Source organism: Anopheles stephensi, chromosome X (genome assembly GCF_013141755.1).
Source record: "Anopheles stephensi strain Indian chromosome X, UCI_ANSTEP_V1.0, whole genome shotgun sequence".
In the NCBI taxonomy this organism is placed as follows: domain Eukaryota; kingdom Metazoa; phylum Arthropoda; class Insecta; order Diptera; family Culicidae; genus Anopheles; species Anopheles stephensi.
This window is the reverse complement of record NC_050201.1, coordinates 16,670,012-16,694,297: the sequence shown is the minus strand read 5'-3', so window position 1 is coordinate 16,694,297 and position 24,286 is coordinate 16,670,012. Positions and strand designations below refer to the sequence as shown.

Sequence of the window (24,286 nt, the reverse complement as noted above, 5' to 3'; positions counted from 1 at the left end):
ATACATGTTAAAAAATGATTATTCTCCAAAAAACAGTATGTCAACGTGCATAATTTCAAATGGAGATTGAGGTATTGGAGTTCTTTGCAAAGGATATTTGATAGGATTGCACTCGTTATATTTGCACTCGTTGCAAATCATACAATCTTTTATATATCCTCTGATCTTAGAGGTAATGTTTGGAAAATAATATTTTTTCATTATTTTCATCTTATTCTCCTCCAGACCTCTGTGCGCTAAGCTATGCTCTTTGTTTATTATTTCCATTTGATCACTAGGGCTTTCGATATCCTCTAATATTTTCTGGGAAAATCGTATTTTTAGCATATTTTGTCGACCGTAGTGTTGCTTATACACATTTTGTATTTGACCCATAATTCCTTCACTGGTATGTAATCCATTTAATTTCGATGGATCAAAATGCGATCTTAGAAAATGCAATATCGTTTCATCGCTTAAATCCCTAATTTTTACGTATACTTTTTTATATTTTTCAAAAGGGTACGTTACTATGACGCTGTTTTTTTCCTTTTTCCAAAAATACCTGGTGACGAAAAACATTTATTGGTGCTTCTGTGGCAGGTATGAAAAATGTGTCCGATTCTTCAGCTGAATGCTTCGTTGCCGTCAATGAGCATACAATTCTGCTCAATGCATCAGCGACTACATTTGTTTTTTTCAGGTTTGTAGACTATTTCATAGTCATGTTCTTCGAGAAATGCTTTCCATCTTTTCAATTTGGCATTCGTATTTTTTTCGGACAATGTAAAGGTTAAAGGCTGATGATCGGTAACAATTTTAAATTTAGCACCGTATAAATAATTTCGTAAAGTCTTTAAAGACCATATAATAGCAAGCATTTCTTTCTCTGCTACGGAATATGCTTCCTCTGTTTTTGACAAGGAGCGAGATGCAAAATGTATTGGACGATCTTTTCCAATTTCTCCTTGTGATAATACTGCTCCAATGGCAAAATCAGATGCATCTGTGGTTAGTATAAAGGGATTGTTGTGATCGGGGTAGATTAAGATATCCTTTGATGACAGTATGGCTTTCAATTTTTCAAAACATTCCATTTGTTCTGAGGAAAATGAAACTTTTTTACTTGAAGCCGGATTCTTAATTCCTCTCAATAGATTCGTAAGTGGTTTTACAATTTTAGCAAAATCACGAATGAATCTTCTATAATAGCTCATTGGACCAAGGAATGATCTAAGGCTTTTTATGTTCTTAGGTGCAGGGTATTCTTTGATAACTTGAATTTTCTGGGGATTTGGTTTCACTCCGTCGCATGATACAATGTGACCGAGGAATTCTATTTCTTGATGCATAAATTCTGATTTATGCAGTTGAACCTTTAAATTTGCTATATTCAGTGTATTCAGGATTATATGTAAATTTGTTAGATGATCGTCTATTGTTTTTCCAAAAACAATAACGTCGTCCATGTATATATAACATATTCGTCCTATATGTTCACGAAGTATATCATCAAATGCTCGTTGAAAAATGGCCGGTGCATTTTTCAGTCCAAACGGCATCCTTGTGTATTCGTATTTGCCATTGTTTACGGCAAATGCTGTTTTCTCCATATCTTTAGGATTCATTGGTATCTGATGAAATCCTGAAGCGAGATCCAGCGTTGAGAAATATTTCTGACCTCTGAGTTGGTCTAAAATGTACGTTATTTCCGGCATCGGATAACGTTCGCTAATTGTCTTTTCGTTTATTTTTCTATAATCCGTTACCATTCTAAATTTCTTTTCACCGGTTGGTCCACTTTTTTTCGGGACTATCCACACTGGTGATGTCCATGCAGATCTAGATGGTCTTATAATTCCATCTTGAAGAAGTTTTTTTAATTTGTAGATTTACTTCTTCCGTATATGCTGCAGGATATGGATATACTTTTTGATGTACTGGTCTTTCGTCCGTTGTATTTATCAAACATGTCACGTTTGTGACGCATGTTAATTTTTTGTTTGGTTCATAAAATACTTCCTTTACATCTTCTAAAACATTTGAAAGTTTATCCTTCGTTTCCTTGTTGAGATGATTCTATCGACAATCTATAAGGAAATTTTGTTTGTCCTTGACATATTCTTTTAATGGTACGACGAAACAATCTTTAGTACCAGTTAAAACTGAAATACATTTATATTTCATGCTTGTATCTATATTTAGTTCCTTCATTATACCTGTTCCTTTAATTCTAGCGAAAAATGGGTGGAATTCGTGAATAGGGAATTGAAATTTCCTCATTGACTTCGGTTCAAAAAATGCTATATCAATAACTAAATCAGCATTAAAACAACCAGCTGCACTATTGATTTTGTTCGTGACATGCTTGTACGGTTTGGAAGAATTATAAGCATATGCTAACTTCGGTGATATCAAATTAATATTTGCATCAGTGTCAATTAAAAATGGGTATTCCCCTGATGTAGTACGCAAAAGGATGTAGGGGAGAAATGGAGCTACCATTTTGCGGTCCATCCTAAAAAATTAGTTGTTCCAGCTTCTTTTTCTAATGACTTATGTATTTCCACTTGTTCAAGTGTACCATCTATAGGGTATGCTTGACTGGGATGCCTTTGCTGGGACGAACCTGGTCGGGGTCTTTTGCTTAGCGTTTGTTTGTAACCACTCTTTGTGGCCCTTGAATTCATCGATGGGTCTACTTCCATTGGAATAGGAGCATTTTGTCTCGGATTATATTTGTACCCGTTACTATTATTATTCCTGTGTTGATATTGAAAACTGTTGTTCATTTGTGGCTGAACAGGAGGAGGTACGTACAAACCTCTCGGCACAGGAACTGTATTAGGAGCTCTTTCGCTCCTAAAAGGTGCTGACCTTATATTAGCATTGCCATACTCTAGACAATAATTGTAGGCTGCATTCAAATTTGGTGGGTTGTAATTTTTTAATAAAAAGCAAAGAGGTTTCTCAAGCCCTCTAATAAAACTATCTAAAGTTTTTTCTCTAAAGTAGTTTATGTGTACATGAGCATTCCTATTATACTTGCTATCTGCATGTACCTGCGTAATAATTGCAGTTTGCAATTCGTTTACCCTGCTGAAATAACTGCTAAGAGACTCATTTTGTCTCTTATAAATCAGCGTCAACTCATGATCTAATGTCTTTAGATCTCTTTTGTCTTAGTAGTACAGCAATAGAGTTTGCTTTATGGTTTCCCAAGAACCATCTATGCAATTTGAGTTAAGCACATCAGCAGCTTCTCCTTGAATTTTACGTCTAACAGTACCTTGAAGAATATGGTACTGTAATGTGTTCTTAGGCACACGTTCGTACATTTGAAACATTTCCTCAACTTCTATTATCCAACGCGTTAGGTCACTGACTTTTCCATTAAACACCGGTAAATCCCTAACATAATCCGGAACACGGCCTATGTCCAAAAATTCATTTGGTGCTAGATGCTGTTCCGACATCTGAGCAGCATGGGCTGGTTGATTGTTGGTTGTATTTGGAAACATTCTGTTTCTATCAAATACTGCAGTTCTTTTGAATTTACGAAAAATTTTGAATAATCAAATTAAAACAAAAAAAAATTACACACCAAGGTCAATACTGAGAAAAAAAATCACAATCAATAGACACAGTGCTAAATTTTCCACAAACCGCAATGAAAAAAAAAAACGCAATTCACTCAAATTACACGTCCCTACACTTTACACTTTGGCACAAAACTTTCATGTCACTTGTTTGTTGAGAGAGTAAGAAATTATTCCACTTATAATATTTTGTCAAAACCTGTTCGTAGCACTAATTTTTTCCGATACTTTTCCTATCACAATTCATAGGTATTATAAACAACAATTATATAAAAATATAACTTAAAAATAACTCACAGCAACATCAAGGTGACAGCGTGACTCATCTTTTCGGGTTGATCCTGTACGTGGCTGCGGCGCGAAGATTGGGGCTGTCCGTTTTGTTCCTCACGAGATCTACTAGGGGTCCTCTCTTCCTTCGGGGAGACTTGTCCGCGATCGCTGCTACGGTGTTCCAACACGTTTAACCACTTTGTCAGGGGGTCCCTATTCGGGCGCCAGTTAAAACTCAAAAATGTTTTTATGTTGGGGATGATCCGCTTTATTCGCCTCTTGTTTGCTAGAGGGTCCGATTAAGACTGACTTAATAATTATTTTTATGTTTACAAGTTTACAGTTATGGATATAGGAGTGGTATGGAAGGGGAGGAGGTCACGGTCACAACAAGGAGTTGGTTCGGCCACGTGACGTTAGGAATGTTCCGGCGTCGGGTTGCTGGTCTCACGGTCGGAGCAGCGTTGGCCGGCCGGAATGCTGAGACGTCGAAATGTTGATCGTCCCATGGTCTAGGGGCTGTTGGATTACATCGTCGTCGAGTACCGCTGATGATGTTGTATGTTGCCGATGTTGAATACGGTAACTCGCGCGAAAGGTGAAGTTGACGTCGTTTTCAGCCATCACGCTTAAGGTTCATTGAACAGTGATCGTTCAAACTCATGTGTGCGTGCAACCTTAATTAGTGGCTTCAAGTACATAGAACATTGCGAGAGTATTGAAGTTGTACAAGTGTAAGCCAAAGCGTCTTCAGTGGTCAGCAAATTAACTCGACTTGTGATAATTAAATTTCATAACGATGAAGCCAAGTAATCTGAAACGGTTGAGCAAGGTATACAACGATCGTCTGGCGTGGATCGATGAGTATGTGGATTTTGTGGACAATTTCGACGCAGACAAACATCGTGCTGAAATTATAAGTCAGCTTACGGCATTGGAAGAAACCAAAAGGGAATATGAAAACGCAAGAGAAAGACTATTGTTCGAAGATGACGATGCAGATGAAGTGAAATTGCGTAGTGACCGGAAAGAGTTCTTTAAGAAATACCACAAGATCAGAGGTTTCCTGTTAGAGTATCAAGGCCAAGAACATGGGCGACCCGCAGCAAATAGTACAATGGCGAATACTACGTGCACTACAGTGAAAATCCGACTACCGAAGATAGAGCTACCGTCATTTAATGGTGAAATCACGCAGTGGGTGACATTTAAAGACAGATTCACATCCTTAGTGCATGATGCAGTGGAGTTAACGGATGTCATGAAATTGCAATATTTGCTATCGTCGCTGAAGGGGGATGCCGCGTTGCAATTTGAGCATGTGCCATTGGATGATAAGAGCTATGCTCCTACGTGGCAGGCGCTGTTGAACCGGTACGACGACGACAAGCTGCTGAAACGAGAGTACTTCAAGGCCTTGGTCCAGCTCGAGCCAATGAACGCCGCAACTGCAGTTGACTTTACTAGAATAGTTAATGAGACCAGACGTTTGGTTCAAGGCATGGAACGACTAGAAGAGCCAGCCAAGCATTGAAACACGCCGCTTACAATTCTGGTAATGTATAAGCTCGAAAAGAACACACTAATGGCCTGGGAACAATTTTCAGCGGAGCAGTCGAATGATTCCTATGACAAACTATTGGAGTTTTGCGAGAAAAGAATCAGGATCCTGAACAGCACTGCCGTGCACCAGACGAATGTGATCGAAACTAGAGCAGCTACTAGATCCACTTATCAGCGAGGACGATTCACATCCCAGGAGAAGCAAATGGCAAAGGGTAAAATGCACAGCTTTACGAGGCTTCAACATCAGCCGTTCTCCATGACCTGCGCTGCCCAATCTCATCCATTGACGAGAAAAGTGTGTCCTGTTTGCGATGTTCAGAACTATTTGGCGAATTGTGTGGCCTTTGGAAAACTAAGTGTTGCTGAGAGAGAAGAAGTGGTGAAGAAAGAAGGCCTGTGTTTCAGCAGTTTGAGGCAAATTCATCGCATCAGATTCTGCAGAGCGACCACGAGATGCAGCCAGTGCAACGGTAGACATCACACGATGTTATGTAAAGGGCAGCAGATCCCGTCGCAACAACATCAATTGCCTATGCAGCCCACGAACGAAGACATCAACATCAATGCAGCTACACGTGACGAATCTAAATTGGAGAGCATGGTGTGGCTCTGGTACAAAACGAGCAAGGAGTAAAACATCCAGCCAGAGCGTTGATTGATCAAGGGTCACAATCCAACTTTATTTCTGAAAGATTGGCACAACAACTGAAACTGCGCAAGAAGACAATGCTCAAACCACTCTCAGGCATCGGATCAGTGTCAGTATTTGCGAATGGTATGGTTTCGGCCCAGATTAAGTCTCGTGTTTCAGACTATCAGACAACGCTCAATTTTCTTGTACTTCCGAGAGTAACGGCAGACTTTCCCAGTCGATTTAGCGATGTCAGCAGATGGAATATTCCGAACGAAGTCGTATTAGCCGATCCATTGTTTTTCAAGCCGGAAAGGATTGACTTGCTAATTGGTGCAGAGGTGTTCGGAGAGCTGTTAGAGCTAGGCCAAATTGCATTAGCGAACCATCTTCCCAACTTTACAAACTAAACTCGGCTGGATTGTTTGTGGAAAGGTGTCTGAAAGGAATGTATTATCCACTGGAGGTGAAATCGCTGGTTGTGCCATAGATGAAGAATTCCATTCGGCTATGAAGAGGTTGATCAAGCTGGAAGATATACCTGAAGAGAAGCTACCCACCCCGGAAGAAAGCATTTGTGAAGATTTATACAACAAAATAACTCGCAGAAATGAAGAAGGAAGAAATATAGTTAAACTCCCTAAGGTGCCTGATTTTGAGAAGGAACTCGGCGAGTCTTATGGCAATGCAGTAAGAAGATTTGAAGCAGTTGAACGGCGGATGAAGCAAGATTCAATGTTGGATAAGGAGTACCATCAATTTATGGGAGAATATGAGAAGCTTGGTCACATGTCAAAGGTGGCACGTGAAGATATAGAAATGCCATGTTACTACTTGCCGCATCATGCTGTTTGGAAGCCAGGGAGCACTACAACCAAGTGTAGTGTAGTGTTCGACGCTTCCAGCAAGACGAAGAGTGGAAGGTCGCTGTAGGATGTTGATGGAAGAGTTTGGCCCTGGGACAAGGAGTTGCCAGGAAAGATGCAAGGTGAATGGCTAGATTTGGTGAAAAACTTGCATCTATTACAAAATATCAGCATCCCAATATTGATGACGTTGGGTGGTGATGTACAATATCACATCTTCTGCTATGCTTCAGAGCGAGGATATGGAGCATGCATGAATCTTCGACGTACAACAGTAGCAGGCGAATCTACTGTGTGTTTGATGGTGTCGAAATCCAAGGTCCGACCATTGGCGAAGCAATTGACAATTGCTAAGTTGGAGTTGTGTGCAGCAGTATTGGGCAGTCGTTTATGGAGCTTCACGATGAAGGCGCGTTTGAAAGATGCACCCTGTTTTCTGTGAACAGATTCGATGACTGTCTGGCATTGGATAAAATCGCCACATTATCTTTGGAAGACGTTTGTGGCAAATCGTACGGCAAAAATTCAATTCTTGACGGAAGGATGTATGTGGCGTCACGTTCCTGGTGCTGAAATTCTGCTGACTTGGTGTCCAGAGGATGCGAACCCGCTCGGTTCGTTACAAATACGCTTTGGTGGTCGGGTCCGTCTTGGCTACAGCTCGAAGAGGAATGGTAACAGAGCTTAACTCTGATAACGGTACTAATTTTAAAGGAGCGTCAAACGAATTGCGTGAATTGTACGATATGATGAGTTCAGAAGAGTTTTCTAATACGATAAATACGTGGTGCAGTGATCAAGTATTTGTATGGAAGTTTATACCACCTGGCGCACCTCATTTTGGCGGTTTATGGGAGGCTGCGGTTCGTTCAATGAAATACCATCTAAAAAGAGTGATAGGAGATAGGGCCTTGAGCTTTGAGGATTTTACAACTTTATCAACACAAGTTGAAGCATGTTTGAACTCACGTCCAATCACACCACTCTCTGATGATCAATTAGATATGGAAGCGTTAACTCCAGGGCATTTTCTTACAGGATCAAATATGCAGCAATTGCCAGAATTAAATTTGAAGGAAATACCAGAGAATAGATTAAATCATTAGCGAATAGTACAGCAGAGATTGCAACACTTTTGGGATCGATGGCAATCAGAATACTTACAAAACTTGCAAGGAAGAACAAAATGGAATGTATCACCTAAACAAATCGAAAAGGGAATGATGGTTATTATAAAGGAGGAGAATGTCCCACCAAGTAAATGGGCATTGGGGAGAATAGTAGAAGTTTATCCAGGAAAGGATGGGATTGTGCGAGTAGCAATGATTCGCACGGTGAATAATGATAGGGTTAAACGACCAGCTGCAAAGTTGTGCGTGTTACCAGTACAAAGATGAATGAAGCAGATAGAGCATTAGAAAAGAAAGTTGGAATTAGAGTATCATGAATTTGAGTTGAACTTTAAGGAGTGGAATAAAGTCAGTTTAAGGTAAAATTTATCAAATTTTAGGTGGTCGGAATGTTTGGGAATGCGCCTATGAGTAGGCAATAAGAAGGCATGTATTGCGATGAATTAGAATATTTTATAGCAGTTAGGGCATATAAGTATTGGTAAGCAGTATTTGTATGAAGTACCTGAATATATTGTAATGAGTCTTAAGGTGAAACCCCACCAGAGCAGTAAACATTGTGAAGAGCGATCCGAAATTGTTTGAGCTACGAATCAACTGGAATAAGCACATCAGATATTTAGTGCAAAAATGCACCTTAAGAACTGTTACTGGTTTCTGATCTGTACACAATACGATCTGTTTTGGAGTATGGAAATATATATTTTCACTAGGCACCCAAAATGCATCTTATAACATTGGAAAGAATTCAGTATCGAAGCTTGAGGATCGCCTTGGGCAGCATGAAATCAACTCATAACATGTCCTTGGAAGTGATGTCTGGAGTGATGCCCCCAAAAAAAAGATTTTTGTATCTTTCGCTCTGCCTGCTTATTCGTTTCGTCGTATTCAACCCTTTGGTAATCGAAAATTGCAAATCCCTGCTAGAGCTACAGCCCAAAAGCAAAATCATGAATTTATATCATGATTTTGTTTCTCTACAGGCACACCCTAGTCCTAGTCCCGGATAGTCTTCGCTGGATAGTAATTCCCAGTATTTTTGTGGACAAGTAGGGTCATTTCGATAGTAATAAACAATACTTCACTGATGGTTCGTCATCAAAGCATGGCACAGGTTTCGGGGTATGCAGCACAACCGCAGAAGTTTTCTATAAATTGAGGCAACCGTGTACTATTTATATTGCGGAGCTTGCAGCAATATTCCTTGCGCTACTGCTCATTAGTGCCAGACCACCAGATGAGTTCTGTATCTTCACTGACAGTCTTAGTGCTGTTGAAGCACTCAAAACGGTCAGGTCTCTGAAGAGTTCAGACTACTTTGTGCATCAAATTATTGAAATCCTAATCTCCCTGTTTAACAAGGCGTTTCGCATTTCACTTATATGGATTCCGTCTCATGCTGGTAAAGATGGTAACAAGAAGGCGGATGAATTCAGCGCGAGAGGGACTTAGGTGAAGGAGCTCGATCTATGTTTTAACTGCCTCAGAACTGAACACTCGTTGAACAGATGCCCATCCAAATGGGTGTCAGTGCCAGCGAAGATATCACTCCTTGCTACATATGGAACAAGACGCAATAGAAGCCGCTGTGCTTTCAACAACCCAACACGAACCTGTGCCGTCCAGTTCCACTTTCACTCACCTTAGCTCACCGCACAAAGCTCTAATGAAGTCGACGATGGGTTAAGAATGAAGTGGACGGTGCTGTTATCGACGGTCATACTCAACATTGTGGACGACAACGGGATCGAGTACCAAGCTCGAGCGCTCCTGGATAGTGAGGCCCAGTCCAGTTTCATCACTGGGGAATTAGTGCAACGCTTGAGGCTGCCGCGGAAATTAGTCAACGTGCCATTGTCTGGTGTTGGTGGCAGTACCGGAATAAATGTGCGGCATTCCGTCAGAGCAACCATACGACCGAAGTGTTCGAGCGACGAATTCACTATGGAAATGGTGCTACTCTCCAAACTTGCCTCGGATTTACCAACTCATCAATTAGATATACCAGCTTGAAAAATACCCTTGGAATGCACACTTGCGGACCCAACGTTCCATTGACCCTGGCCCTGGCCCCATTGACATAATTTTAGGAGCGGAATTCTGTTATAATTTCCTCCTAGAACGGAGATTGTCGCTCGGTAATAATCGTCCAACACTTCAGAAGACTAAGTTTGGATGGGTTATCAGCGGAAATGCACTCACTCCAACAGTAACGCAACCTACCGTATGTGCAACAGCAGTAACATCTCTCGACACCCTGATGAAACGCTTCTTCGCCATCGAGGATTTGAGAGCTACGCCAAGTTGGAGGTGGAGGAGAGAGCATGTGAAAAAATATATGCGGATACGACAAAGCGTGATGCTGACAGCAGATACATAGTGACATTTCCCCGTAAACCTGAGATTCCCAACCAATCGCATTACGACGATTGTTGGCCATCGAAAGACGCTTAGAACGAGAACCTGCAACGTGGAAAGCTTACACGGATTTTATGAACGAGTATCTGAAGTTAGGTCACATGACCAGAATGACTATCGACAAACGGCCTTCAGAATGCTACTACCTTCCCCATCATCCCGTTTTCAAGGCGGATAGTACGAGAAGGAAGTGTCAAGTAGTGTTCGATGGTTCGTGCAAGACGTCGACGGTAGTGTCTCTAAATGACACTCTAATGGTTGGTCCCACAATACAACAAGAAGGGACAACGATTCTAGTACGGTTCCGGGTGCATCAAGTGGCATTAACAGCAGACGTCGCTAAAATGTATCGCCAGGTATGGATACACTCTCGAGACCGTCCATTGCAACGCATTCTTTGGCGATCATCTCCTTCCGAGCCAATTACGGAATATGCGCTGAATACGGTTACATATAGAACGGCCACTGCATCCTTTCTGGCAACGAGAACGCTTCAGCAAGATAGAGAGGATCATGCTTTAGAGTTCCCTCTATCAGCAGCAAGGGGCAATGATTTCTACGTCGGCGACTTTGTCTCTGGTGAAAGATCCGTAAGGGAAGCGCAAGAATTGCAATGCCAGATGAATCCATTATACACTAAAGGTGGATTTTCGCTTCGTAAGTGGGCATCTAACCAACTAGACTCACTTGCATGTGTTGATTTGCAACACTTGGATTCTACCCCGTATTCGAACCAAGACAGCGAAGGATTTCTTGTGACACTCGGCCTTGTGTGGGATCCCTCATCCGACTCGCTGTCATTCAAGGTGGCAGAGTATAAGCTGCCCGAGAGCATCACAAAAAGGAATGTGCTTTCCTGCATCGCAAGCATCTACGACCCATTGGGGATTGTAGATCCCATTAAAGCACTTGCCAAGCAGTTCCTGCAACGAGTATGGAGTCTTCAAAACAACAAGGCACAACCATTTGGGTGGGAGGATGAGCTACCAGTTCAGCTACTGATGGAATGGAGTCAGTTTCAGTCCCCGCTAGTTCACCTGACGGAGATAAAGATTCCCCGAGTAATTTGCGGCGCGGTCCCGGTGACAGGTTCACACTGCGAAACACAGTTCCATTTTTTCTGCGATGCCTCTGAGCGGGGCTACGGAGCATGTTGCTACTTTCGCAACTAATCGTCAGATAGAATCTCGATCATGCAGCTCCTTACATCGAAAACCAAGGTAGCACCCCTTAACAGCAAGCACTCAATAGCCAGGTTGGAGTTGTGTGGTGCACACCTAGCAGCACAACTATACGAGAAGATGAAGAAGGTGATAGACATCAACATTCCGGTCATTTTTCGGTCCGACTAGACAACAATTATCCATTGGCTTCGATCACCACCAAGTTGTTGAAAACCGTTCGTCGCCAATCGTGTGTCGCAGATCCAGCAACTGACCGAGGGTTGCAAATGGCGACATATCCCAGGAGTGGACAACCCAGCAGATTTGGCATCACGAGGCTGTTTAACACGTGAGTTGCTAAATAATTCGTTATGGTGGCAGGGACCTCCATGGATACTCTTGTCGGAAGAGAATTGGCCTCAGACCTCATCAACAACGGAAACCGATGCTGTAGCAGCTGAGCAACGATCTTCCACCATCGCATGCACAGCTACAGTACCTGCACCACATTGGATATTCTCTCTCTACTCGTCATTTTCCAACCTGAGATGAATAGTTGGATATTGTATGCAGTTTTTCAATCGCTGCACTCATCGGCGGTCATACGACCGCAAAGGATTGACCACAGCCGACCTGAAGCAAGCCGAAGACGTCCTTTGCCGGCTTGCACAGCGTGATTGTTTTTGCACAGCGTGATTGTTTTCTGGACGAGTTTAAATCACTGCAACGAAAGGAGTCAGTATCAAGCTCATCCGAATTGAAAAGGCTGCACCCGCAGCTGGGGAAAGACGAAATCATTCGTGTTGGCGGCCGACTGGAGAATTCATCTCTGCACATGGAGTCCAAGCACCCGCTAATAGTTCCTGGAAGTCCATCTTGTTGATGAAGCATTACCACTCTTTGTTTGGTAATGTGATCCAGCTGTTTGATCCAGTGCATGTCCTTGGCGGGTAGCGTGTACTGGATATCTTTCAGCGTTCCCCAGCAAACTTTCGATTCGGCGCTGCAATTTTTGTTCCTCTTCCTCAACCTTTTCCCATGGGCCTGGTAGCATCGGCTTGTCCGTGTACCAGCTCATGACTTCCCTTCCTCCCTTCCCCTTTTCCCAACAATCCAGCGGAGTATGCCGCCAAAGTTCCCTACATGCATCCTTGGACGCGATTGTGGGCACGTTAGGTTAGTAATTAGCGTGTAGCTAATTACTTTACCTGCATTCATTTACATAGCGCGACATTACGCTGTCATGCAGAACATTTAAGTTTGTTATAAATCTGATTGATAAGCAAAAGGACAGTGAATTATTTGTCGCTTGATTGCACATGGTGTTTATGCACTTCAGAGGATCGAATCTCCCTATCCGCTGGATTGACTACAAAAAAAAAGTAAAGTAAAAAAAGCTAGTAATTGCCGGAAAAGACCTCTCGAAGTTGTAGTGCCAATGAAGAAAATGATGAAAACTACGGATGGCAATGAAAATAAAATAACTATTGGTGAATCGCTGAATTCATTTTGCTTCAATCATTTATCTAAGAACTATTCGATAAATATACTATCCCTTCCCGAGCGGTACTTTGCCACAAAGCTGTGACATTTACCTTGACTGTCGTAAAAATAAATATTTATAACAGTTGATCTCCCATCTTGACCATAGACCGATTGGATAATGTTTTCCACACCGACAACTGCCCAAGCAATTCTGTTGGTCGACGACATGCTCAACTCAAAAGAATAAATTTTCATTTGTACCGGTACCCGCTTGTTATGAATGACTGTCAAATGAACAGCGAGTTGTGTAAAACAATATTTATCTTGTCCAGCAAAACCTTCATCGTTTAGACAGATGCTCTGGACAAAGTTTTACAATGCCTGCTGGTTAAAGTGATAAAGCTTTGGAAGTTCTTAACATTTGCTGTTGTGTTCTACTTAAACTAGAAAAATAGGTTTTTTCTAATCCTTCGACTGTTAAGTCAACAGAAAAACCGGTAGTTTTTCGACTGTTCGATGTCACCAAAATGATCGATAATTGAATGTATTGACAAAGGGACAGGCAAGTCAAAATGTCGAAAATGAGTGTATAAATTCATACATTATGAGTCGAGTCTTAGGTATGAACGTAACTCTCGTCTTGTTTGCGTAACGAATCTTAATCCGGAGTATTGGACTGTATGGAACTAAGTAAAAATAAAAAGGGAGGGAAATCAAGGATGGGAAAGGGTGGGACTAAACTTTGAAATAAATATGAACACGTATTTTGAGTGTTATCATCATCATGGTATTTGCAGACGTAATTTTAGGTACAAATTAAATGCTAGACTTAGAAGACTATAATTAAAGCGAGAAACCTATTTACACATGATACCGAAATAGTCTAAAGGATATATAAACTGAATTGAACTGAACTGGACTGAACTGAAGTGAACTAATATATTGCGCACTGGAGAGAAGATACACCTCATCCATCAACTTTACTTCACCTAAGTAAAGTTTAATCCACCATCCACAACATCTCTCCCTCCCCCGATGAAAGTGCACTTCCTTGCCTATATATCTCAACAAGAATTCGTTTTAGTTCTAGCGATGCATAACTATTTTCGTAATTTTAATTATTGGTTCGTTGCTCGTTAATACGCACATGCATGACCTACATTTAGGGGCACACTGGAAATTTATTTTCTTTTATGAAATGGGCTAGACTACTAGCGCTCTCTGTTGAGAATCGACACCAACAAGGCATTAACGCCAATCACATTCGTACTTGGAGTATCTGTCCCAGTAGCATTGGCTGTTGCTTAGTTTAGAACTATTTCTTGTTAGCTTCTTACGTCATATTCACGCAACAACTTCTCCGAATATCAAGAATACTACGACACGTACTCTTGTGGATTGTTATCTGTTTTAAACAGTCGTTCGTGGTAGGCGGATATCGTGCAACTGCCTCGCTCTTTGATTGTAACTTAGTCTACTACATTACTATCTATCTTATTACTGATACTATCACAAATGATCGATAAAGGTGTTTAAGATACACTACACTCACATCGCATTATGGTGTAAAAGTGGAAACCGAGGTAAAAAGACCTTTACACACTTTACACGGTCTTTACACATTACCGAACAGACGCAATCGACACGTTGCATGAATCTGACATCGGCTGCGCGCTGTATTCTTCTCAGACCTTCCTCAGGTTACGAGACACGAGGCCAATTGTTTGCTCGATCGTACTGCTGATGGCTTGTTCCACCATGGATCAGTAGTCTGTGAGGGTTATCGCCTAGCGGTATTTTCCGGTAGTACTTCCTCATATCATCCACGCAATCACGAAGTCTTTTACCATAAAAACCACTCTCCATCGCTCTATGTTGATTCTTGGGGTAACTTGGAACACCTATAGATCAGGAAACAGTATCCTCCTCAGCGCAATTTAGCCATATCATCCATGCTTCTGCGGGGTTAGATGACATATTATCGTTCTGTACTTCGTGGAAATATTGAGTCTGAGTAAGATATGGAGAGTCTGTGTCATCCTTCAAGAAGCGTCAGATTAATACCCATGGCAGCGCGGTTTTGCTACATAATTGACAACAGAACCTGCTATGGATTTGTTGATGCTGAAGTTTCAACGGTGAAGCAATTGACCAATACTTTCCACCCTAGAAATCTACGCTACGAAACTCACCCATCACACCTGACCTCTATCTGACTGCCACCGAAAACGGCATCTCCAAAGATCCATATATCTTTCAAGGAAGAGGATTGAAATATTGGACTCATACTTATGAATGATAATATTGGATTCGACATTAAAGAGAGAAAGATATCTCTATGTTTTTGGCGATAGAATGAATCCTCTAATAGGTTTTGTGATAGATTATTGATGGCTTGATCCAGGTTTAAGGGTATTTGTTTGATCGGAGAAAATTATCCTGGAATAGATGAACAATTTAACGGTGAGCGTGTCCTCGATCGAAGAAACCCCTAGCCGTTCACAGCTTCAAAAGCACCATTAAATGAACTTGTTACATAAAGTGGTTTTGATATTTTCAGGATATTTTCAGTCCAATCGCTGTTTTTTTGTTTATTGTTTGTTTTTTGTTTTTTTTGTTTTTGTTTAAAACTAAATTACTAAGCTTAATACAATTGAAGATGGTTTGGAGACATTTCCTTCTCGAAACCGTAAAAGGGCACCTTATCTCCAATCACTTTTTTACGTTGGTAAAAAAGAGGAATTTATATTGACCAATTTCAAATTTGTTTTTCGTACAGCCTAGATGCATTGTTTAAAATAAATGCATCATAAGGTTATAAAAATAAGCTTTTCACTCTAGTTTGGGTACCATGTTGTTAAACCAAGAAGAAGCAGAACTGATGTTACTCAAATCGTTTAAAATTACTCAGATAATACATGTTAATAGTTGGTCTTGACCTATTTCTTCTGGCTTCTTTGGTTTGATTTTTCTAGCGTCGCCAAAGGACGGTACAATAAGAATAAGAAATGCTGACCGCGATCGGTCGCCAACGGAAAACACAAGAATTGCTGGCCGCGATCGGTCGCCAACGGACAACCGAAGAACTGCTGACCGCGATCGATCAGCAATAATTAGATATAACACGCGAATAAGTTTCAATAAAGATTGTTATTTCACCATTAGAACGAGTTTGAGTATTATTGGTCTTTTGTCGACGTGACCTGCGCCTGTCTAAAGAAACGCGCCACGAGGCTAACGCACAAGTGAAAAGTGCGATCTCAGCATCGAATTTTGCCGGCCAACTGAACCATCATCCATGGTTCGATAAGTTCGACGCGCGACAGTGAAAAGTGCAATCTCAGCATCAACACGCGACAGTGAAAAAGGCGAAAGAGGCATTAAGTTTCGCTACCTAGATCGTACGTGGTTCAGTGCAACATAATACTAATCGATTCAATAAGTCTAACGCGAGTTATGAGGGGTAATTCCCCAATGGTTCTTTCTAATACTTTTGCGACTGACCAACACCGAGTTTTGTTTAGGACTAATTTATTTATTACAAACAGAGAAGAGAGAGAATGCACGTACACACGCCTGGGTTGCGTTGTCGCGGTATCAAGGTGTCTCGTTGCTCCAGACGGGCCGGAATCCGATTGCGTCCGCTTCCTGGTCGCGACGCACTGTCAGCATAACGCTGTTCCCACGATCGGTTAACTCGCCCCCCCTTAGTGTTGAAGCTCCGGATGAAACAGGCCAGCAATTGATACGCTTCTGAATCGCCGAGTCTGTTCTTGTAACCGATTATTTGACCTTGGCCTCCATGTCTATTTTATCTTGCTTTACTTGCACTTCTATGTTTGTCCTTTTCCGTAGTGCGATGACGATGATATATAGAATAACACCAATTACTATAGGAGTAAAAGACAGTCCTCCAAATAATGACCAATGCGGCCACTGAATGCTGGTTGCGTTTAGCTGCAACGGCTTCAACTCTTTTCGTGTTTCTAGATGCAGCTCATGCAAATACTCCAAGCTTAGGTTCATGATGTTGTCGTTCTTTTCTTTGGGTATTCCATAAAGCGGTAGCTGCAAAACAGATTCTGGCATTGTCTGTATCTCATTTGAGAATGTATCGTTGTCTATCTTCACATCGCATTCGTTGAATGATATTATGAATGCTCCAGATAAATTTCTGTTTGGTATTCCGCAGCTTGTTTCAAATGAAAAGTTTCGACGGTAGTTTACTATCAGGTGTTGTCTGTCTATTTTCACGATCTCCTCAATTGTGTTATTTAATAAATCGCACCTGGCTAGTTTTCCTTGCAATACATTTGGAACGCACTCGTCTCGTTTAAAATTTTTTGATTTAGAATTCCTATCTTAGCTAACATTATTGTTTCGATTATCTGATTTATCTTTTCGTATATAATGTTTAGATTGAAGTAAAAGTTGATAACTAATAATTCGTAGTAGTATGTAAATTCATGACCGATAAAGATTCCTTATCCTTAGCTTTTAATATTGTCTGTTTAATTTGGTTATATAATCTGTATTAATTCTGATCTGCTGATTATTCTCTTCTTCTTTGGCACTACAACCTCAAAAAGTCTCGGCCTGCCATTTCTGGCTTTCTGTGACTTCATTTTACCCGCAGTAAAGTAGTCAGCCCTACGCACGGGGAAGCCGTCCTGGTGAGATTTTAACCTCGGTCCTGCCGTGTGAAGATCGGCACCGTTATTGCCTCGGCTACCGGACCGCCCCTGCTCATTATTATTGGCTATTAAATCGTTCATTGAATTGTTAATTAATTTTAAATCATTTGCATCTGGAGTTCCATCTTTGTATTTCCATACGGTTCCTAATGTGCCTCATCTCTTATTTCTACCTATTGGTGTAATATGTTGTAACGCTGAACTAATTTCATCGAATTTGTTTAAGATTAGCGAAGTAAAGCGATTAGCTCCAATATAATTCAATTTTTTCTGTAATCCGTCTAAGTTAGCTTTCAACAGATGTAATTTAAAATGATGTAGATGATATTTAAACTCGTTTTGGAGACGACACTCTCCTTTGTTGTCCAGTCAAGTGCGTAACTCGGAAGTGATCAGAAGTATCTTCTCGGTGACCCAACATCAGAATTATAGTGACAGTGATAAAAATACACGAGTGAAAAAGACAACTACAGTGTGACAGTGGCAAAAGGAAAGAGACAGATCTACCTTTGGCGAAGACCGCATGGTCTAACACGGGCACGCATAGACGGATTCAAGAAGAATTTCAAAATTTAACTTATCTTTATATTGAGACTGTAAGTACACTACACTTTACTGCTTAAGAGCTCGCCTCCCTTACAAACATGGGAGGGCCAGGCCCAGCCTGGGGGAGTAATCCCAACGCTCCACCTAATATAAGGGACAGGCAGGCTCCAATTTGGATGGATTTAGATGGTAAGCGAGGAGAACTGCTGTTTTTGGTCATGAGTCCAAAAGTAGGGTTTGTTCTACCAAAAAACCCTTTCATAATCCAAAAAAGTCTAGTAAACCATGCAGGAGATATCGAACCTTGCACGCCGGTCGATAAAGGTTCTAAACTCTTGCTGAAAACTAGAAGCCGTGCACAATTCGAGAAACTCCACAATCTCACAAAACTGATTAACGGTACAGAGGTGAACATTACATCACACCCATACCTTAACAGTGTGCAATGCGTGATCGTCAGTGATAGTCTTGATGGCCTTTCAGACGATGACATTCTAGGTGAAATGAAAGAGCAAAAGGTAATCTCGGTCAAACGGTTCATGAGAAAAGAGAATGGACAGCTTAAGCCAACTAGTTGTCTCCTTCTAAAAATTGACTCTGTAGTAGTCCCAAACGAAGTGCGTGTAGGTTGCCTGATAGTGAAAACTCGCACTTACTATCCTAGACAAATGATCTGCACAAATTGTATAATTATTGGACACACGAAGAACAGGTGCACACAACCCATCAAGAGCTCAAATTGCGGAGAGCCAGAGCACGGAGATTGCTCTTTTCCTCCCAAATGCAAAAATTGCCTAGGCAGTCACACATCTCTCAACCGATCATGTCCATCATACTTGGAAGAGCAAAAGATTATCAAGCTCAAAATCGATAACGGCATCTCTCACGCACAAGCCAAAGCTTTGCTCAACAACACAAATACAACACAACGTAACACAAACTCAGTAAACGAAAGATTACAGATCGCGCAAAATGACATGGACAAGGACGAAATTATCATAGAACTGAAAAAAACAGTAGCTTTGCTACAGGACAAACTTAACGAACTCACTCACACAACCGAAAATTTGCAAAAAGAGCGTGACAATCTGAAATATATGATTATCAATACACTGAAGCCGCAGAATATTCCACACACTACACCGAAAAACACCGAAAACTCCGATATTGAAAACAATACAACATTTACAACAAACACACAAACAATTAGCCAAAAACAAAAGAACACAGATCTCATGGACAGCGACAAAGATGAACAAATGAGTAAACAAAAACGCAAAGTAGACTCATTCTCCTCCACGTAAGAGTTATTCGAAAATGATACAAAGAAAACCTTCAATGACGATACTACGGACACTGGCACCAGTAAACCAAGAAGAAAACGATCGAAAAATCGGAACAGAAACTAAAAATTAACCCATACTTCGATTTGGCCTCTGCATAAATAAAATTTTGACTTTACGTTTAACAATTGTGTTGAATTCAAATAATTATACGAACCCTACTCCATACATTCTTTCCTGGAATATCAGGGGCATGAACAAGAATATTGATGAACTCAAACTATTAATTAACAAATACAACCCGGCTTTAATTGCTCTACAGGAAATAAACCACAGCCCGAAAAATATTCATCACAACACATTAAACAATTACACTTGTAAATTTAATCACAAATCTACATTACAACATAGCGTCTGTCTAGGCATTAGAAAAGAAATCCCTTTCACTGACTTAAATATCTCCTCAGAACTTACTCTTATTGGCGTGACCATAAATCTACCTTTCGAAATTAATGTTATTAGTACATATTTTCCAAACAAAATGCATCCAACCAATGAATTATCCATTTTTCTGTCCCAAACACTACATCAAATTTCCAACCCCATTATCCTTGTGGGTGACCTGAATGCTTCCAACAAGACATGGAACAACTCGAGAACCGACAACAGAGGAAAAGTTCTCCAAAATTTGTTTAGTTTAAATAACTTAGCTGTTCTAAACAACACTCGTCCCACTCGCATATCACCTAGTGATGGTACAGGATCTATTATCGATCATTGTGTTGTATCGACTTGTTCCTCTGCACAGTTTACAATCTCAGTAGAAGAAGATTTACACGGAAGTGATCACTTTCCTATTCTTATAAATTACAAGTCAACCACTGACCGACCTCAGCTGCGACCTAGATGGAAATATGAAAAAGCCGATTGGTGCAGCTATCGTTTTCTTGTCGACAACGCGATAACAGTACCAACATTGCTATCAGTTGATACCTTCTGGAACATAGTAATCAAGGCAGCGGAGTCAAGTATCCCACGTACAAATGGAAAAATTTCAAAAAAATCAGTTCCCTGGTGGAATGAGTCTGTTGGGATGGCAATTGCTGCAAGAAGGAAAGCTCTGAGGAAATTCAGAAAGGCTAGTAACATCAAGGACAACCCCAATATCGAATATTTAGCATCGAAATACAGAGAAGCTAATCAAAAAGCTAAAGCCGAAGTAGAAATAGCAAAAAAGCAAAGCTGGGATAACTTTGTCACAAGCATCAACCCGTCACAGTCCTGTAAAGAAATATGGAGAAAGATCAAGAGTCTCGCAGGGAAAAGGGAATTTATATTTCCAACGCTTGCGAAAAACAAAGACCCAATCGCTTCACCTTCCGAAGTAGCGGAAACTTTTGCACAACATTTCTATAATGCCTCTGCAACCGATAAATATTCTCCTTACTTCAAAAAACTGAAGAATCCTCAAAAACCATCTCCTATTTCCTTCCCCAATAAACGCTTTGAATCCTACAATAAACCATTCTCCTTAGATGAAGTACGCTGGGCATTACAAAAATGCAAAGGAAATTCAGCCGGGCCAGATAACATTGGTTATCCTGTTCTCAAGCAGCTTCCTGAAGTAGCAATGCATTGCCTTCTAAACATATTCAACAACATCTGGAACACAGGAGAGATCCCTACAAAATGGAAATCTAGTTACATCATTCCCATTCCTAAAACAGAAACAACAAACTTTAATGCTGAGTATTATAGACCCATCTCCTTACTGTCCTGTTTGAGTAAAGTTCTAGAAAGATTGGCAAACCGAAGACTTGTACAGGCACTAGAAGAGAGAAGCTTACTAAGCACACAACAGCACGCTTACAGAGGCGGTCTCGGCACAGAATCATACTTCGCAGCTTTTGGGAATGTTATCGCTGAAGCTAGAAGCAGGCAACACCATATCGACTGCGCAGTGGTTGACCTGTCAAAAGCGTTCGATCGCGTTTGGCGTCCGAGTATCCTAGAGCAATTAAAAAAATGGAATTTTGGTGGACAGCTCTCAAAATTGATTCAGAATTTTTTAACAGAACGCACTTTCCAGGTCTTGATTGGGAACTGCGTATCACAATCGAAAGTTCTGGAAAACGGAGTCCCCCAAGGGGCAATCTTGTCACCCACACTTTTCCTTATTAGTATGGAATCCTTACTCCTATCTATCCCACCTAACATCCTCAAGTTTATATATGCCGATGACATAACGCTAATATCATCAGACACATCACAAAAAAGAAACAGAAACAAATTACAATTAGCCTTAGTTAAAGTCTATAAATGGTGTGATGAAAATGGTCAAAACTTATCCACCACCAAAACAAGAATACTACACATATGCAACAAAACACATAAATCCCCCTTGAAACATTTAAAAATCAAATCCAACACTGTTCCAAACACAAAATGTACAAAAATTCTAGGAATTTTCATCGATACCCGGTTGAAATTCCGACAACACTACCTCCACATCAGAAAAGCAATAAAAAGACGATTGAACCTTCTACATTTATTAGGGTGCGGAAAAACACGTTCATCAAGAAATAGCCTACTCACGATCTTTAACAGTTGGTTTGTCCCAAAACTGTTATATGGAATTGAGTTTATATCCATGCTATACAGCAACTTTGGTTGTAGGCTCACTTCAACCTACAATTCCGCACTAAAAAAAATAACTGGAGCCTTTATTACGAGTCCAAATAACACTGTTTTGTGCGAAAGTGGTCAGCTACCACTGAAATATGTCATAGCACTAAAGATAGTCAATGCAGCTTTAAGACTCGAAGAAAAAGGACTTCTAATGAAACAGCAGCTAGAGCTTGTTCAGGTTGTTCCTGTCCAGAGCTTGTTCCTGATCAACTGACAGGTTACACCATTCCAAAAGTCGCCAAACTCGTGACCCTCACAAGTAGACCTTGGTATTACAAGAAACCATCTATTGACTGGACTCTCCTTAATATGACTAAAACAGGTTGCAATCAACAAGAAATGCAGCAATATTTCCATAATTTGATAGCCATGGAATATAGAATTCATCACAAAATTTACACCGATGGGTCAGTAGAAGATAGCTCCGCTGGCTGTGGTATTTCTTCCTCAAACGCTAGCTGTAGTATAAAGCTTCCAGATAACACCACCATCTTCTCAGCAGAAGCTATTGCCATCTACTTAGCAGCAGAAGAAACCACAGTTGACGACAGACCTAACGTTATCTTCACAGATAGCGCTAGTGTACTGAAAGCTTTGGAGAAAGCTTCCATGCGTAACCCCCACATACAAGCCATTGATTCCATCATAAATGACAGAGAGCTCGTACTATGTTGGATACCAGCTCACATGGGAATAACGGGAAACGAGGAAGCTGACCGTCTCGCAAACGAAGGTAGACGCAAATTAGACAAAATAGATGGTACCATCTCCAGGGCCGACTCATCCGTGTGGCTCAAAGCAGTGGTACAGCAGTGTTGGCAAAACGAGTGGAATATATCGCCTTTGAGTCATCTCAAAAAGATCAAGCAGACGGTTGCCTCTTGGACCGATCCTTCGAATCAATGCGATCAAAGAGTTATAACACGATTAAGAATTGGACATACGCGACTAACCCACACACACCGTTTGAAAAAGGAGTCACCATTGATATGCCAGTACTGTGGCCTGGATGTCACAGTACAGCATATACTAACCGAATGCCCTGGGTACTCCTTTGACAGAAAGAAACACAAACTGAGTGAACATCTGGATGTGGTGCTCTCAAATAACATCAATGAGAATAAAAAACTTATATTATTTTTAAAAGATGTTAAATTATATGCAGAAATCTAATCCAATCTTTACATAACAAAAACATAACTCCGAAATCTAAACCTATATGATGGCTGAAGGAGAGGCGAATGCTAAAAAGCCTCGTAAAAAAAAACAAAACAACAACAACAACTCTCCTTTGTTGTAAGTGAATAACGGGACATCTCCAATTTTCTTTATCGTTATAGTTCTGCCGGGGCCTAGTCCGAGGACTAGCAGTATCATTAATCTGAAATTGTAGTAATTAAAAGATATTAGTTTTGGCGAATCTTGATATCATTTTTATGAACACGTCTTTCATCAGTAGTGGTTATAGTGCTTCTATCAACTTTATCTATTCTAATTTCCTTGTACCGCGGAGCTGTTTTTGATCTCAATCGTGTTTTTTTAAAAGCATTGTTTATAATATTTATTGGCTTAGCTCTCAAATCTTTTAATGATATTTTAGATCGTTTTCTTGTTTCATTATTAGGTTTTTATACACATTTGAAATAATCTCTGAACTGTTACTGCTGGGAATTATAATCTCGTATGGGCTATATTCGGTACAAGAATGAATGGTATTGTTATATTTTGTAAGGGAAATGTGAATTAATTCAGTAGGAGTCTTGTTGTAATTTTCTGCTTTAGTGACTCTATAGATTTCTTATAATGTAGAATGGAAACGTTCCACGGTTCCGTTCATTTCACTTCGCCCTGTTGCTACTAGGTATGTTTTAATTGAATTCTCATTGAAGAAGTTGACTAATGAACCTACTTTAAAAGTTTTCTCATTGTCCTTAACTATCAATTTTGGAAATTTGTATTTAGAGA

The 24,286-nt window shown here is 40.6% G+C and overlaps 1 protein-coding gene across 1 annotated transcript; it reads left to right on the top strand.

Moving 5' to 3' along the window:
* Positions 1-4,650: 4,650 nt before the first annotated feature.
* On the top strand, positions 4,651-5,385 carry LOC118503341. The gene has a single exon (XM_036036549.1). It carries the CDS (start codon positions 4,651-4,653, stop codon positions 5,383-5,385), a length of 735 nt encoding a protein of 244 aa, XP_035892442.1.
* The last annotated feature ends 18,901 nt before the right edge of the window (positions 5,386-24,286 follow it).

Excerpts from the sequence above, each read along its gene's own strand:
- LOC118503341 (XM_036036549.1), top strand. The coding sequence starts at position 4,651 with ATGAAGCCAAGTAATCTGAAACGGTTGAGCAAGGTATACAACGATCGT.